This window comes from Drosophila yakuba, chromosome 2R (assembly GCF_016746365.2).
Source record: "Drosophila yakuba strain Tai18E2 chromosome 2R, Prin_Dyak_Tai18E2_2.1, whole genome shotgun sequence".
Classification (NCBI taxonomy): domain Eukaryota; kingdom Metazoa; phylum Arthropoda; class Insecta; order Diptera; family Drosophilidae; genus Drosophila; species Drosophila yakuba.
Genome location: NC_052528.2, coordinates 10037704 through 10052695, shown reverse-complemented (window position 1 = coordinate 10052695; position 14992 = coordinate 10037704). Strand labels below are relative to the sequence as shown.

At 44.5% G+C, this 14992-nt stretch overlaps 4 protein-coding genes across 4 annotated transcripts; 2 read left to right on the top strand and 2 right to left on the bottom strand.

The window, feature by feature from the left end:
- Positions 1–223: 223 nt before the first annotated feature.
- Positions 224–3118, top strand: LOC6529921 (pre-mRNA-splicing factor syf1 homolog). Its single transcript, XM_002090842.3, has 3 exons — positions 224–334; positions 393–2423; positions 2485–3118. Exons 1-3 carry the CDS (start codon positions 290–292, stop codon positions 3055–3057), a joined length of 2649 nt encoding a protein of 882 aa, XP_002090878.1. The 5' UTR covers positions 224–289; the 3' UTR covers positions 3058–3118.
- Positions 3119–3225: 107 nt separating this feature from the next.
- LOC6529920 (cytosol aminopeptidase) lies at positions 3226–5341 on the top strand. The gene has a single exon (XM_002090841.4). It carries the CDS (start codon positions 3401–3403, stop codon positions 5057–5059), a length of 1659 nt encoding a protein of 552 aa, XP_002090877.1. The 5' UTR covers positions 3226–3400; the 3' UTR covers positions 5060–5341.
- A 1897-nt stretch (positions 5342–7238) lies between these two features.
- Positions 7239–7733, bottom strand: LOC26535914 (peroxisome biogenesis factor 10). Its single transcript, XM_015197451.3, has one exon. It carries the CDS (start codon positions 7625–7627, stop codon positions 7325–7327), a length of 303 nt encoding a protein of 100 aa, XP_015052937.1. The 5' UTR covers positions 7628–7733; the 3' UTR covers positions 7239–7324.
- Positions 7734–11172: 3439 nt separating this feature from the next.
- LOC6529919 lies at positions 11173–12083 on the bottom strand. Its single transcript, XM_002090840.4, has 4 exons — positions 11918–12083; positions 11710–11838; positions 11502–11627; positions 11173–11430 (listed from the first exon to the last, which is right to left on the bottom strand). The coding sequence occupies exons 1-4, from the start codon at positions 11982–11984 to the stop codon at positions 11213–11215; spliced, it is 540 nt and encodes a 179-aa protein (XP_002090876.2). The 5' UTR covers positions 11985–12083; the 3' UTR covers positions 11173–11212.
- Between the last annotated feature and the right edge of the window lie 2909 nt (positions 12084–14992).

Sequence of the window (14992 nt, the reverse complement as noted above, 5' to 3'; positions counted from 1 at the left end):
TTTTCTGCTCCATTGCAACGTGTAAGTAAGGTTCAAAAATTCTAGGTGTTCACAATTAGAAAATAAATATTTAAATTTATATGCCTTAGCTAAGTTAATTATAATAACCATGTTGTATTTTGTATTTAATTTGAATATTTCGTGCTAATAAATAATTTGGTATTTATCGTGGTATCTTCGGACCACTACCTTTTCAACCCTCTGGCAACGCTTTTTCGAACAGCTGTTTTCGCGGGACGCGCACGAGAAGAAAATAATTGTTTGCGGCATTTCATGAAAATCGCGGAAAATGGTGACAAAAACGAGTAAATCTCTAAATTTAGAGATCAATTTTGTAAGTACTATGAAATATATATTAAGACCAACTAGCACATCCAGTTTCTCACACACAGGAAGAGGAGGATGTGCCGTATGAGGAGGAAATCCTTCGGAACGCCTATTCCGTGAAACATTGGCTGCGTTACATTGACCACAAAGCGAAAGCGCCGGATAATGGTGTTAACCTGGTCTATGAGCGAGCTCTTAAGGAGCTCCCTGGCAGCTATAAGATCTGGCACAATTACCTGAGAACCCGCAGGAAGCAGGTGCGCGGCAAGATACCCACGGATCCCATGTACGAGGAGGTCAACAGTGCCTTCGAGCGCGCACTTGTGTTCATGCACAAAATGCCACGTATCTGGATGGACTACGGTGCCTTCATGACCTCCCAATGCAAGGTGACCCGCACCCGCCACGTTTTCGATCGGGCTCTAAGAGCTTTGCCCATCACGCAGCACGGTAGAATTTGGCCACTGTATCTGCAGTTTGTGCGCCGCTTTGAAATGCCGGAAACAGCACTACGAGTCTACCGACGATATCTGAAACTATTCCCCGAGGACACTGAAGAGTATGTGGACTACCTACAGGAAGCGGACCGCCTGGACGAAGCTGCACAGCAGCTGGCGCACATCGTAGACAACGAACACTTCGTTTCCAAGCACGGCAAATCAAATCATCAGCTGTGGAACGAACTGTGCGACCTCATCTCGAAGAATCCACACAAGGTGCATTCCTTAAACGTGGACGCCATCATTCGCGGCGGACTGCGGCGCTACACCGATCAGTTGGGCCACCTGTGGAACTCCCTGGCGGATTACTATGTGCGTTCCGGCTTATTTGATCGGGCTAGAGATATATACGAGGAGGCCATTCAAACTGTGACCACCGTAAGAGATTTCACACAAGTCTTTGATGAATACGCACAGTTTGAGGAACTCTCGCTGAACAAACGCATGGAGCAGGTAGCAGCCAATGAGGCGGCCACCGAGGAGGATGACATCGACGTCGAACTGCGCCTCTCGCGCTTCGAATACCTCATGGAGCGCCGTTTGCTGCTGTTAAATAGCGTGCTCCTGCGCCAGAATCCGCACAACGTGCACGAGTGGCACAAGCGGGTGACTCTGTACGAGGACAAGCCCGCCGAGATCATCAGTACGTACACGGAGGCCGTGCAAACAGTGCAGCCGAAACAGGCGGTTGGAAAGCTGCATACCCTGTGGGTGGAGTTCGCCAAGTTCTACGAGGCCAACGGACAGGTGGAGGATGCTCGTGTGGTCTTCGAACGCGGCACTGAGGTTGAGTATGTCAAAGTAGAGGATCTGGCGGCGGTGTGGTGCGAATGGGCAGAGATGGAGCTACGACAGCAGCAGTTCGAGGCGGCGCTCAAGCTGATGCAAAGGGCGACGGCCATGCCAAAGCGAAAGATTGCCTATCATGATGATACGGAGACGGTGCAGGCGCGCCTTCATCGCTCCTTGAAAGTGTGGTCCATGTACGCTGATTTGGAGGAGTCATTTGGCACCTTTAAGACCTGCAAAGCCGTCTACGAGCGGATTATCGACCTGAAGATCTGTACGCCGCAGATCATTATCAATTACGGAATGTTCCTCGAGGAGCACAACTACTTTGAAGAAGCCTACCGAGCCTATGAGAAGGGCATCTCGCTGTTCAAGTGGCCCAATGTATACGACATCTGGAACTCCTACCTAACCAAATTTTTGGAGCGTTATGGCGGCACAAAACTGGAGCGGGCCAGGGACCTCTTCGAGCAGTGCCTGGATCAATGTCCTCCCGAACACGCCAAGTATTTTTACTTACTGTATGCCAAGTTGGAAGAGGAGCACGGTCTCGCCCGGCATGCCATGTCGGTTTATGATCGCGCCACGTCTGCTGTTAAAGAGGAGGAGATGTTCGACATGTACAACATATTTGTAAAGAAGGCAGCCGAAATCTATGGCTTACCGCGTACCCGCGAGATCTATGAAAAGGCCATCGAATCGCTGCCCGAGCAGAATATGCGTCACATGTGTGTCAAGTTCGCCGAATTGGAAACCAAGTTGGGCGAAGTGGACCGAGCTAGAGCCATCTATGCTCATTGCTCGCAGGTATGTTAATACATACATTTCTACTGCATCGATTATGCTAATACCTCTTTGTATTCTTCAGGTTTGTGATCCTCGTATCACCGCGGACTTTTGGCAAACTTGGAAGGAGTTCGAAGTGCGTCACGGCAACGAAGACACAATGCGCGAAATGCTGCGCATCAAGCGCTCCGTGCAGGCCACTTACAATACGCAGGTGAACATGATGGCCGCCCAATTCCTGAACACAAACAACGGTGCGGCAGCGGATGCCGGAGCAGGAGCTGGACCGGATGCCATGAGATTGCTGGAGGAGAAAGCTCGTCAGGCGGCAGCCGAGGCCAATCAAAAGCCCACCGAGAAGGCGGCCTCAAATATTATGTTTGTGCGCGGCGAAACGCAGGGAGGTGCCAAGGACAAGAAGGATACGGTCGTCAATCCTGATGAAATTGACATTGGAGACAGCGACGAAGACGAGGAGGAGGATGACGACGAGGAGAACGAGATGTCGAACGAGAACCAGGCCAGTGCAGCGGCCACAAAAACGGACGAGGAAGGCCTCGTCATGAAGAAACTGCGCTTCGAGCAAAAGGCCATTCCAGCCAAGGTCTTCGGCAGCCTCAAGCCTTCGAATCAAGGCGACTCTGATGGGGAGTAAATGTTTATATTACTTCTTTTTTTGGGGTAAATACATGTGTGTCGAAAGTTTTACAATTGTACTGGGAGTAATTACGTTCTTGAACGGGTGACGGGTGTTTATTATGTGTTTGTTATTAATTCTTGCCAAACGAAGAGGGCGTGTGTAGAAGTGTCTCGGGTTTGGAGGATCTAGTTAGTCTACCCTTGGGCCAAACAGAGGAACACACTTTCTACTGTCTTTCCAAAATTGTTAGGCACTTCGTAATCAAAAATTTTATCTTTCCCTATCCACCACTAAAAAAGCTACCCAGACGTGCGCAAGGGCGGACTAACCAGGCAACCACGGATATTGTATCCCAAAGATGGCATCCACACGCATGATCAGTGCTTTTGTGCGCAGTCCAAGATTATACCAGAAGCTCTCAGCACCCTGGAAATCGTATAATCTGTTTGGGGCACAACTTTTTAACCACAGACTTCAGCGGGATGATTTTCAAATCTGGAGGGGACTGGCAGGAGCAGCGGACAAGTGCGATAGCAAGACTGTTATCAAGGGCGTGGTGGTGGGCGTCTACTCCAAGGAGGGCGAGGGCAAGGAGGTCAAGATGACGTCCAGCGGCGAGAAGTTTGACGACCGAACGCAGGGCAAGGTCTCCGAGCTGCTGCGCGAAACTGGAGTCAAGGGGGACCTGGGCAAGGGTAAGGTCTTCATGAACGTGGATGCCGAGTTCCGGGCAGTGGCGGTGGTGGGTCTGGGTCAAGAAGGTGCCGGATTCAATGACCTGGAAAACATCGACGAGGGCATGGAGAATGCCCGAGTGGCAGCTGGCGTGGGAGCTCGGGCACTGCAGCTTCAGGGTTGCACGGAGGTCTTTGTGGACTCCATGGAATATCCGGAGCAGGCGGCGGAGGGCAGTGCCCTGGCCATCTGGCGGTACAACAGCAACAAGCGCAAGCAGGATCGCACTCATGTGCCCAAGCTAGATCTGTACGACTCGCCGGATGTGGATGCCTGGACGAGGGGTCTCTTCAAGGCCGAATCGCAGAACTTGGCACGGAGATTGAGCGATGCGCCGGCTAATCAGATGACCCCCACCATATTCGCCCAGTCGGCGGTGGATGCCCTGTGTCCGTGCGGCGTTTCTGTAGAGGTGCGATCCATGGATTGGATAGAAATGAATCACCTCAATTCGTTTCTAATGATAGCAAAGGGCAGCTGCGAGCCTCCTGTGGTCCTGGAGGTCAGCTACTGCGGCACAGCGCCAGAGGATCGACCCATACTGCTCTTGGGCAAAGGCTTGACCTACAACAGTGGCGGCTTGTGCCTGCGGCCCAAGAATTGCCTGCATATGTACCGCGGTTGCATGGCCGGCGCAGCCGTTTGTGTGGCCGCCGTTCGAGCTGCAGCAGCCCTCTCCCTGCCCGTAAACATCACCGCCGTGCTGCCGCTCTGCGAGAATATGCCATCGGGCATGGCCGTTAAGCCGGGTGACGTGGTCACCCTGCTGAATGGCAAGACGCTGGGAATTGTGGATGTGAGCAAAGCCGGAACGGTGGTGCTGGCCGATCCCCTGCTCTTTGCCCAGACCACGTATAAGCCACGTCTGGTGGTGGACTTGGCCACCGTGGGCTACGGCGTCTGTGCTGGCCTTGGAGAATCCGCAGCAGGATTGTTCACCAACTCCAACTTCATAGCCAAGCAGTTCGAGAAGGCAGGCGGCCTAACAGGAGATCGCTTGTGGAGGCTGCCCTTGTGGCGCTACTTCAAGCAGCTGGTGACCCCGAATCTCACATACGACATCAGCAACCGGGGACTTGGTCCCGCCTCCAGTTGCATTGCCGCCGCCGTTCTGCACGAACTGGTTCCCTGCGCGGATTGGGCCCACATAGATATCCGGAATGTGGGCATGCTGACGCGCCACAATCCGCTGCCATATCTGCTCAAGGATCGCATGACCGGCAGACCCACCCGCACCATCGTGCAGTTCCTGTACCAGATGGCCTGTCCGGATAGCAAGTAGTCCAATAGTGGGCTGGGATCTCCGGATCTGGATCGTCTATTCTATTTTACTTCTGTTACGTAAACGTTTTGGTGTTTGTTCTTTTCCCAATATTGTCCCCATGTCCATGGTTTGTCCAAATTTTTCGTTCAGTGTTCCGTGAGCAGCTGGGTTACGACACATTGAAGGCAGTTTTACGGACAATGGACCAACTCCGTTTTTAATGGTAGAAGTAGTTCGACTGGCTTCTATGGATCGTCTCCCAGCTGCGCAAAATTAAATGATTTAAAAGTGCTACATTTATGATTCCATGAATTTATTTAATAATTCTATAAGTCATTGTGTAATCTTTTTAGGGGGTATAGTAATGTCCTTCTGTCCGTCCGCCTGTCTATCTGTCCGTATAAGCGGACAATTGATATTTTAAACTAATAAAGATCAACAGAAGGTTTAGTATGTCGAATTAGCGGTTTTTTTAAGCATTTTAATTAAGCTTGACCCCACACACATCAAATGATACTTCAGTTAATTGAGCGAGAGTGCGAAATGGGAGCAGGGAAAGTGTTTTATACAAACTTGACAGTTCCAGCACTTCCAGCTCTTTACCCCGCCACATGGCCCACAAGCCACAAATCTTGCTTTTGGGCCTTTTCCTGTTGTTGCTGCACTGTTACGAGGGCGGCTTATTAGCCTAATTGCGTGAAGTTGGCTTTAATGAGTCGAAAAAGGGGCCAAGCCTTGCTCACAAAAGACCACAAAGCAAAAGGCGCCTCCTGTTGTTGCTGCTGTCCTGTTGTGGCTTTGAATTTATGACACGGCTTTAATGGGTTAACTGGGTTAATGCTCATCCCTCAGCTCATCAACTATCCGGCTCACTCCCCCCCTACCCCCTCATACCATTTCAAAGGTCCCTGGCTTGAATTTTTGACAATTAAGCAGACATTTGCGTTCCCATCTAGACTTCTCGAGGACTCGGAGAAGTAGGAGATGAGGGAGGATGCTACTTGAAGGACCCTTGCCAGCTAAAAATGCGCAGAGTGCGAATATCTTAATACGGCGACATTTTGCACAAGTCATTAGGCCACGCAAAGTGATAATTTTTGAATCACTTTAGCATTTTTCAATTTTGGCAATACCCTACATACGGTTGTCGAAAATATTTAAAACGGCAATATATTTGTTAGAAGAAATACTTTTTAATGAAATGTTTGTTTTTTCTAATAAATTAATAAAAAGACAATTTGATTATTAAGTGAATTATATCTGAAGGCTTTGAAATCTCTGACTTCTTTTAACCCAATTGAATATCCTTTTTAAAATCCATTCGATTAAAATACTGCTGTTATAATGACAATTATAAATAAGACCCTTTTTTCAGAATCTAATATTTGCTTAATCTAGTGCTCATGAAATGACAGATGATCCTTTTTATTTTACTTAATTAAATTTATTAAGAAAATCCTCAGCTTACAGGGCATACTGTGGTAAGCCTACAACTTTCGCAGCTCAGATTAGGGAACCTACGCCATCGACTTTTCTTTTAGAGTTTAACATTTGCCCTCCACACTTAATGCCTGCCAACTGATAACTCAGGGACTTCCCCTTTTGGTTGGAGTGCAGCCAAATGAATTTGCTAATGAGCAATCAGGCTTGAAAATATGCAAGTCGACGGAGGGCACTTTAAAGAGTCTCCCCCGACCATTAACCCTCGAAATCCCAGCAGCAGCGTTAATCATTTACAGCACCAGTAGCCGCAACACCAGCAACAAAGCCCCAAATTATGATTATTTAAAGGCATAGCGTGGAAATTAGCGTTGGGCATTTTTGGGCGAGACTCGGATTCGGACAGTTGCCAAGGCAGCGGTGGATTCACATCCACATCCAGATTCAGATTCAGATTCAGCTTCAGGTTTGGGTTCAGGTTGGGGTTCGGGTGCGGGTGCGGTCTTCCAACGGCCTGGTTTGGCTGCAGCCCAACGGCGAAGGGAAGGCGAAAAATAAATGAAAATGAAATCCTTTTTGGCGGCCGCTGTTTCGGGGGTGTCCTCGACTAGAAAGAATTGCAATTGTGATAAAATTCAGCGTAACTAATGCCGACCACAGCAAAATGCGATAAATCGCTGGTTGGGTTCATGTTTCTACCCTTTTTGGGCAACGAGTCCATGCGTTGCATTAATCGGAATGTAAGTGAATTATTTTATTTAAGTTTAGAAAGTAATGATCATAACGAGGCAATAAATTTAATAAAACACAACAAAGCAACTTAAAACGAAATGTTCAAAAAAGTTAAAGAAATATGTGAAGTATTTGTCCATCAGTTAGATTTCTGTTGCACATTGGGCACTTCTGAAACTGGCAGATGGCCGTTTTGATGCACTTGAAGCAGAAGACGTGGCCACATGTGGTGGCAGCCGGTTGGCGTCGACGCACATACTCCATGCAAATGGGGCACCTGTAGGGATCCTCCGGATCCCCGAGCTCAGTGCACCTGCGCTTTGCTGGCTGCTTTTCCGGACTGCACAGGTCGATGGTTATGATGGGTTCCCGGTTGCGCCGTGCTGCACAGTGGCACTGCAGTTGCGAGGACATTTTGGAGCGAGGATGCTAACTGCTAGGTCCGAAATATTTGAGAGTTCTGAATATGTTTTGAGTTGACTGAAATCTCCACATCACTTCTGATCTTTTGAAATGGGAAAGCCAAATGCAAACGAAGTTTAGTCTAACGTAAACAGTTAATGTCCAATTGAAAAGTGTATTTAGGGTATTTCCTCTTCTGTCAAAGGAATTAGTCCGATTTTGGTCTTTATACTCCTTGGATATCGCATCGCCCGATTTGAGGGGTAGAAGTTGGGATGGCTGTTGCCTTTTGCGGTCGGTTCGGACGGTTTGTCCCCGTCTAAACTTTTGTCGACTTTGTGCGGCTTTCCATTCCCTCGGTTCTTCACTTCGCTTCCGTACCCTTTAGCATTTTACTTTCTTCTCTTTCGTTTGTGGGTGTCTGAACATTTTTCCAGCATTGCCTTTTGCTTTGTTGCCTTCTGGCTCACGGGCGGTGGGGGGGATTTAGTTTCACTGGAAATGATAATTTTCACTTGAGCGAGCACGTGCAAATGGGCGCGGAGGCGCGGGCAGCGGTGGGCGTGGCAGCGGTTGGGTATCTGCTATAAATTGGCAATTAACGGCAGGTCCTGCTCTGCGGTGCTTTTCATTTGCATTTCGATTCGCTGCCACATAGTATAAATAACCAAAGAAATGTCATGTGCCACGCTGCGTATACTTGATATTTGTATGCTGCATTCTTTCGCTTCTAGCGCACTCTCTGTGACCACCATTCCCGCTCGATTCTGACCCCCCCTCTCCCCTAACTATTTTTGTTTCGGTGACCCCCACCTGACACGCTTCACTTGACCGTGCGGCTTTGAATTGAAATGCATTCGATCTAGGCCCCCCGAATGCTCCGCAATATCCATCGCTTTTTGCTGGTCAAGCACAGTGCTAAATTCGGTGCGGTTTTTGCGGTTTCCTTGGCTCGTTCTTGCCCAGTTGTTTTTGTCCCTCAAAACACTCACAATAAATACACACGGCGCTTCGTCAGCGGGCCGAATCCGGTTCATTTGCAAATTGCAATCGTAGCTGCAAAAAAATTGCCAATGAATAATTGACCGTGGTGGTGAATATGAATGAGTGCGCACACGGAAAATAATCTAAATTGTAGAATTCTATCTTGAAGTTTAAAGTTGGCTTGAATGTTTCACGAAATACGGCTTAACTGCTCTAAGAGTATATTAAAAACTTTCGATCTTTTTAGGCACTAGAAATGGTTAAACTTTTCATAAGAACATACTGTTTCTTATAATGCACGAGCAGTTACTAAAAAGCAATTCAAATGAAAATATTCATAAAAATATTTATATTGCCACACTTAAGTTAAGATTTCAATTAGTTTGAAGCGAAGGCCAAAAATAATGCCCAGTTTTCTGGCCACTTATCAGAAAATTACGCTGTAATAAATCAAATCAATTTCCCAAATCCCTTTATCTCTCAATCGATCAGTCATTACCCCTTTCAGCGCTTATCACATTTCGGTTATCATTAGTTTTATTATTGTGATTGCTTGTTAAACAGCCAATAAAACAGACAAATAAATTATTGCCCATCTAACCTCCCATCGCCCCATGCATTGCGCATACGACGCGTTGGCTGGCCACTGGTTTCGTATCTATCGGTACATAAAACTGTCTGGGCAAAATGCTAAACAAATAGCCAACAAAAACTTGGACACTGCATAAACATGGCAGAATATTGGGACTCCCAGTCTGCGAGACCTGCTGCCACCCAATAAACGGCCACTGCACAAATTATGTTTATTTATTTATTTTTAACACTGCCCCTCTTCAGTCTACTGGAAGATAAGCCCTGGACGGCTGGCCAACGGTTGATTCGGCTAATGCATATATGCATAAATCCAAAATATTAGCTATTGAGAGTACAGTGCGTTTCTTGGCTGTTAGTGCTTGAAATTATACTACAAATATTTCCCACTTTAACATTATCAAACCCACTAAAGCTGCTAATTTCTTTTATGGGTATTGCCAAGTCTATAAGTTATCTTCTTGAGTTATTAAAACAACCAATAGATTTATTTTCAAAAATGCCTCACACCTTTTGGGGTATATTTTATTTCGGTTGCTAGTTATAAACATATCTGCCAAATTAAAGTGCTAGATATAAAATAAACAAGTTTTATTTTTCCATAGCTCAATTGCATTTTAGGCATTTTTGTTGATGGTGCAAATAGTGTTATTTTGACATACTCATAATCAGTTTTGCTATCAAAGGAATAATTGAAGGCTTTTTACTGATTCTTTGAAAGTAAAAACTGCTTCTGGAACAGGATTTTAAACGAACTTATTTTAATAAATATGGTCAAAAGGCGTTCGAGAAAAGCAAATTCCGAATTTCGAGTGTTAATACACACACGCATAAAGGCATAATTTACAAATGGCTGTTGAAGTTTCTGCACTTTTTTGGTCATTTTATGTATTGCATTGCAAATGTACAGTTGCAAACACATTAATAGTGCTTAAATAAATGGTCAAGCACAGATACAATTTCACAGAAAAGGTTTATAAATATTTTCAGCTGAATATCAAACTATTAAAAACTAATTTTATTGGTTAACTAAACCATAGAAAAAGCTTTCTTAGACTTTAATAATTAATGTGAAATATTCACTTTTGGTATAGTTGTAGCTATCAAAACCACTACTATTCTCAGCTATGCTGTGAGTAGAACCGAGCAATTTGAATAAATAAATATTCGAATATCTTGTGCAATTCGGGAGATGAAACCAGTTCCCATCGACCCATTCCACCTCGCCAATCTGGCGCTGGCACTCGCATCCCAATTGAGCCGCACTGCGTGCTCTGGCCACAATGGAAGGCATTAAAATTAGTTTATTTGAGCCCGATGCTGCCACTGGGCAATTCCCAATCGGAACAGCCCACCACCCACTCCATAACCCCATTGCCATTACCCATACGCCCCGTTAGAGGTTCGCTCGGTGCATTTCTCATACGCAGTGTGTCCCATCAGCAGTTGTGTTTCTGGTTTTCCGTTTATCGCCTGCATTGTTTACCGACTCCTCCTGCCAACCCCCAACCGCCAACCGCCAATGTCTGGCCATTTGTTATTTATTTAAAGTAATTATTAAGGGAAATTTAATTGAAATACAACTTGATAGGATTTGCCAAACCTTATCTTTCAAGAGGATTACGAATGCAAACTTCGTGCACTTCATATTTTCAAGGCTTGGGCGGGCTACAAAAAAAAATAGTAGCTTAAGTCCCATTAAAATAAATTCCCGGTAAAATTTGTGGCTTGATTTATGTACAGCAGTGCGTTTATTTATTTAACAAAATTCCTATACTAAAATGCACTTTGTACAGCGGACGTCATTGTCATCATCAACTTGCAATTGATTAATGGGCGAGCTAATAAATTATGGCAGTTTATTTGGCCACATCGATGGGGCGTAAAAAAGCGGCCGTAAAAAACTGAAAATAGATGGCCTACAAAAGAGTGCATAAAATTGCGCAAAAAGTTGTCAAAATCAAAAGCGAAAAGCGGAAATGTCACATTACATAAGGGGCAAAAATCGTGTGTATTTGCAGTTCAAAATATTCTATATTTATATAGCCATTGATAAAGGCCGAGCAAACAAAGAGCCCAGCCCATCAGAGCACTTTGCGACTTCGAGCAGCCATTACAGGGTATCAAGCCCACGCGGGAGGTGCAGACACATGCCTCCACAACCATACCAGTTGGGTGGGTCTGTCGATAGCATCCGTTGGTGCTGTTGACATTGGCGCACATGTACGTGATGTTTTGTACTGAAAGATTTGGTTTATTATATGGCCGGCTATGTGTCTTCATTAGGGAAAGGGGTGTGATGTGCACTTACTTCCGCCTTTGAATATGTACGAGTATTTCACGCATGACCGACCCGGCGACATTTGGCACAGAAAGTTCTCGCGATCCTCGGTGTTGTTTTGCCACAGCGCCTTCACATCCGGCACTGTATCGTCGGCTATTCGATTGGGATATTAAAAATGTTATAAGAATTGATTATAATTTAACGGAGTGCACACTTTCTTAGCAGTATCACTTACGGGTCACAACCAGCGGTTCCGCGCAGGGTATTTCATTGAAGTCACCCACTCGGGACTCACAGGTTTCCGTGAGAATGTTCGAGTGATTCGAGTAGGCACCTATCCAGGTGAAGTGAAAGCACTGCGGAACTGCAATTACAGGGGTTTTGAATTCATGAAATGATATGCTAGTGTGCCCAGTATGATTAGTCAAAGGAAAGCAATTCACTTTGAGCCAGCAGCTGACACGCGAACAGGAGCAACGGCAGCAGCAAACGAAGGTATGTCAGTGGCATTGCCGATAAGATATAAGATTGTTTATTTTCGGCGAATTTTCTACTTTATTTTTCAGAGGGAGCTTCGATGTTGCCTCTGCGAAAGACACACTGATAATGCGGCGATTGCAATCAAAACGACGCATCGATGAGGAGAGATTGCGTCTTATCAAGGTTTTCATAAGTACTTGTCATTTGTATTTACATTTCAAGTAATAACTTCAGCAAACAGTAAGTCAACACAAGTTTTTCAATGAGTCAGGATTTTATTCATATACTTTGTTCAAGTACAAAATAGTTTGTTAGCACTATGAATGATGCACTATACTTCTCTGTGAATGATATTTTGAATGGGCTAACTGGCAGTTCCTCAGCTTTCATAGTCCACACACTTATATTTATCACTTCTTAGTACTTCCGACTTTGTTTTGATTGCTATCAGCGATTGATAAGCATTGTTATCTCGGTTACCCACCTTCCCCCTTGCCATTTTTGCCCTCGATGGACAAAGAAAGTGTCATAAATTGTATATAATTTTGTATTCCTTTGACATCCGAAACGAGGCGGGATGACGAATTTATGCAAATGGCATTTAATTAAATTCGAACAATAGAGACGGTGGGTCGGCGGGCAGAAGTGGAGCAATTAAGTGGGAGCAGTTGGTAAAAATTTTAACTAAACTCTGCAAATTGTATTTGTTGTTAATTGTTCAACTGTCCTGCCCCTGCTGTCATTCTACAAAAAGTACCGTCCACAGCCTTTGCTCTCGCAAAATGAGTTTGAAAACAAATAAAAATGTCAAACGAATGAATAAAAGTTGTCTAATTTAATTTGTTTAGCAGGAGCAACGGCAGGAGAGTATTCGGCAGTAGAGGCGGCTGGGGCAGTGGTTGTAGTGTAGCCATTGGACACTGGGTCGCAAAAGTACTCGCACACTCACGTAGTTGCCAAACATTTTCGCAAATTGAATAAGCACGCAAATTTGTGTGCGGCGTTTGGCAGCCGGGGGAACGCTTGGCTCGCTCCTTGCACTATTTTTTAAATTTCATTTTTAATTGCTCAAAACAATTAAAATTTATTTGCAATTTTGTTTTTACGTGTTGCTTTCGCATTTGCTGCTAGCCCAACTTTTCCGACTAAGCAAACCAGCTGCCATCGCACTACGTGTCCTGCAAACTTTTACCGCCACTGTAAATTGGAAAATAAAGCCGGAAGGTAATCACATCACATATATAAATACTATATACTATATGTAACCGTAACTCCCCATTCGCTGGCTTTAATTTGCACTTGCGGCACTTGCCAGCGCTTCGCATCCATCAAATCAAAGGCGAAACCTTTGAACTTTTCCAGTCAATTCACCGTTAACCGTTACATGATAAGCGCATTTCCCAGCGTTTCCCTTCACCCATTTCCCCACTTTTCCCCACCTAGATTCCATTGTCTTCCATGATGGATGACGTGTGTCATTGGCCCGGGGACTCGTATCAATCACCAGACGGAAATTAGCGTTAGTCGTACATTTTGAGGCCACGAATCCTCAGACATGCGGAAAAAATGCCACGTCAAGAACGCAACTATTTTGCGAAGGATTGTGGCTGGAAAACTTTGATTTATTCACAAGTATTTTGCAATTGCCGGTGCGACCAAATTACAAGTAATTTTTCAAATAAACTATTAGTAAGTAGTAGTAGTATTAGTAACTAAATAGGTGCTGGATGGAATACATGTCCTTATGGTTAGAAAGTTAAGAGTTAAGAATGGAATATGCTATTTGGAAAAGTCTAAAAGAAGCTTTTAAAAATTTTCAAGTTGTTACGCATTTGCCTACGAAACTTTGGCTGGATATGTAGAAATAAATGTAGGAAAAATGAATTTACTAAGCCTCTCATTTATAGACCAGTAAAACTACATACCACTAATTGCAAGTAATATCTTATTTGGTTTTTCCATGGCCTACACATCTAACTTTAACTTTCTGCCAATTGGCTCCAAGCGATAGTTTTCCTTACGGCTCACCAAGCATTCCGCACTCATTAATTATGCAAATGTTTTGATTTGGCCATGTTTCAGGCTTAGGCACATCGGAACAGCAAAAATGATGTTGCCAAAATGCAAATATTGCGCAGGATGGTTAAGTTCGAGGGGCGGTCGCAATCACAAAGAGTGCCATGTGATTAGCAGCAGCCATTTCGGAAGCCCTTCGTCGAATGGCCCAAAGTTGTTAACAAAACTGCTCATAAGCAGCCAAACACACACTCGCACACTCAATGCTACTGCCCCTCTTCATTTTCTTGGAAATAATATTGTGTGCCCAGCTTTAGCGAAAGCAAATGTCACTTGGGTCTTATGGCGGCCTGCATAAAATTTGCATGCGATTAAAATTGATAAATTGCCCGGGAGGGGATGTGTGAATGGGAATGGTTCGCTCGAATGGCCCATACAAACACACCCATCCCCCTCCCCACGACAATGGGATTCAATTAAAAGCCCCACTCAGAGAAACTCCTCTGCCAGTTGCGTACTTTAGGCAACTATATATCATATATATATTAAATGGTATAGCTTGTGAAATGTTGATTCCTTGTTCCTTATATACTATCTATATTCACAGTTACGACCTTATACATACGTTCTTATATCGAGAGTGGGCCTGAACATATTTGATATAAAGTGATATATGATGTATGGTATCGCATTCTGATTAAAAAGGGTTAGATTTTATTATATATATAAGTTATGTTTATTTTTATTTTATTATATTTAAGTACATATTTCCAATCGTGGTTTTCACCATAACTTGGCCAAAAAATGTGGCAGAGCTAAAATGAAGACTGTTTCGTACTGCCAATAAATATAGCTAACTATCCAAATCACTATTTTTATAATTTTCAAAACAAAAAAAAAAAGTTGCGAAAAATGGCAAAAAATTCGAATTTCCTTTTTTGAGCACGGGAGAATAGGGACAACTATTTTTATTGCTTTTGAAAAAATAGTAATTATTTTTTATCAAAAAACCAAATAATATT